Source organism: Apus apus, chromosome 10 (genome assembly GCF_020740795.1).
Source record: "Apus apus isolate bApuApu2 chromosome 10, bApuApu2.pri.cur, whole genome shotgun sequence".
In the NCBI taxonomy this organism is placed as follows: Eukaryota; Metazoa; Chordata; class Aves; order Apodiformes; family Apodidae; genus Apus; species Apus apus.
The window spans coordinates 11,527,072-11,529,279 of record NC_067291.1 but is presented as its reverse complement, the minus strand read 5'-3'; the positions used below and the strand labels follow the sequence as shown (position 1 = coordinate 11,529,279).

The window sequence follows — 2,208 nt, the reverse complement described above, 5'->3', positions numbered from 1 at the left end:
TCCCCCCCAGGGACTGGCTCACATACTGTTCTCAGCTGCTTTTGCTGCCAAGGTTTGCTGTGGCATTTATTAAAAGATGCCTTTGATACCACTCACCTTTTATCATCACCACGGGTTTACTTGAAACGATGTGTCCCTCTTTCCTAGCATTACCATGTTATTGTGGTGCACAGATGTAAACAGAAAGTTTTGGAATTAAACCCCTGCTTTTCAAGCGCAGGAATGTGTAGCCTTAAATCTCCTTTTCTCCAAAGGGAGCACTCTTACATACCAACCTCTTCATTGTAAGGGAGGACTGAAAGAAGCATTTCCCATAATTTCCTTAGGCCTAATGAATGCCTTCATACTGATCCTCTTTGTCCCTCATGGGCCTGTTGTCCTGCCATACACATGCACCTTCTTGGCTGGTGGATGTGCTCACCAACCCTCTTTACATAATTTACCAGAAGTTTTGGCAAACTGGGGAAGTCCCAGTGGACTGGAGGGTAGCAAATGTGACACCCACCTGGGCTGGCAGGGCAGTGCTCTCGCCTCCCCTAGGGCAAGAGACAGCCCTGGACTGACTCCTCTGCAAGGGGGAGAAGAGGAAAGGCCCTGTAAAGACCAGGTTAAACCTTAAATTTTGGGGAGAAACAGACATTTAGTGGGGTTTTCTTCTTGGTTTTAAACAGGAAGGCAGAGAAGGGCACATGCTTGAAGCTTTCAAGCACGGGGTGGCTCACCTGCTGCTCATGCAACGCATCAGCTGCTTCCAACCAGGCATCTTGGAAAACAGCCAAGGAGAAAGGAACACACCTGGTTTGAATGGAGAGAGGCTTTGGAGTTTTTAACACAATCTGATATTCAGTGAATTACCTTTATAGCATGTTCATAGCTCTCAGTATATAGAAATGCCCACTGTTCCCAAGCACTAAATGTGAAGACCAGGCATGTCCCAGCTCCAGGTGCATTCCCTGTGCCTTGTGCAAACAGCAGTCGCTCCATGCCCTGCCAACAGGGGTGAGCTGTTTCCTGGTGCTGAGAAGCCCACAGGGTAGGACAAACTACCTTTGTGCAAGCACATTATGTAAATCAGCATCAGTTTGCAAAGAGAGGCTCCCTGAACGTGCATGAATGAAGTGACACACTTGCACGAGTCCCTCTAAGATCAGAGTGGGTCACTTCAGAGCCTTCACACTCAAGACTTACATGCTTGATTCACTACCATTCTGCAGAGAAAAAAATAAAAGAAAAAAGTCAGTATCCAGCTTGTGAGTCATCCCTGTGTCCTGAGCTGGGGGGGGGGGAGGGGGGTTGGTTATGAGGAAGCTTCATAAATCCCAAAAAGCAGCACTTCAACAGAAATGCTGACAAATCCATAGCTGCACTGGCATTACCAGCTGCAGCCACCGAGCTCTGCACACCAGGTAACACTGCCACAGCTCTGCTCCTGCTGTGCTCAAAGAGCTGGGATTTCAAAGGGAAATTCTTTTAGTCAGAACAAGTAGTCTTTGAATACATTAACTTTAAACCTCCCCACAAATACTGGCAGCTGCTGTCTGGACTGCCCACATCTAGAAAGATCACAAGCCACAGAAATACTGATTTATAGAAATCTATCTCCTCACCTCATTACTGGGCTTTCCAGCAAATCTGTGAATTGTTAACTCTTTAAAGCCAGACAACTGTATTTTTTTCAGTTAAAACAACTCAATGTCTGTAGCTAGACAGTGAGGGCAGACTGTTTCCACCAAGGGATTAATTTAGTAATCCAGGGTGAAATATCTTTAAGAAGGGCATTAAACTTCAAAAAGCTGTCACAGGTGTTTTCACAGGTCAGCATTCATCTAGCCCAGCAGAGCTGGTCATCAGGGAGCCAACCTGCTATGCCAGTTTCTCCCATTCTGTCCATCAGCCCTTGCAGGTTGCTGAAAGCACCTGGCACCAGCAGCCACACTGAGCCTGCTGGAGCATGCCCTGGTGGGGAAGGTGCCTGCTGAAGCCTGAGCTCAAATCCAGATTAAAGCCTCTCTTCTCTCGAGTGCTCCATCAACCTGGGGTAAATAAGCCTTGGGTCCTACCCACCATTCCCTCTGTAGCCCAGTGCCAGAGGCACGGGACAAGGTCCTTAGTCACAGAGAGCCAGGAAGAAAATCTGAGAGTGATTCAGGAAAGTTTTTTTTCCAGTCTTGTTACATTTGGGCATCTCTCAGAAAATGAGCTGTGGCT

The 2,208-nt window shown here is 47.3% G+C and overlaps 1 protein-coding gene across 1 annotated transcript in view; it reads left to right on the top strand.

Annotated features, from left to right (window-relative positions):
* Positions 1-1,246, top strand: part of HOMER2 (homer scaffold protein 2) — a 73,759-nt gene extending 72,513 nt beyond the window's left edge. Inside the window, exon 10 of the mRNA XM_051628103.1 lies at positions 672-1,246. Within this exon, the coding sequence (XP_051484063.1) occupies positions 672-697 (26 nt within the window). The 3' untranslated portion in view covers positions 698-1,246. The remainder of the gene's footprint in view (positions 1-671) is intronic.
* Positions 1,247-2,208: the final 962 nt, after the last annotated feature.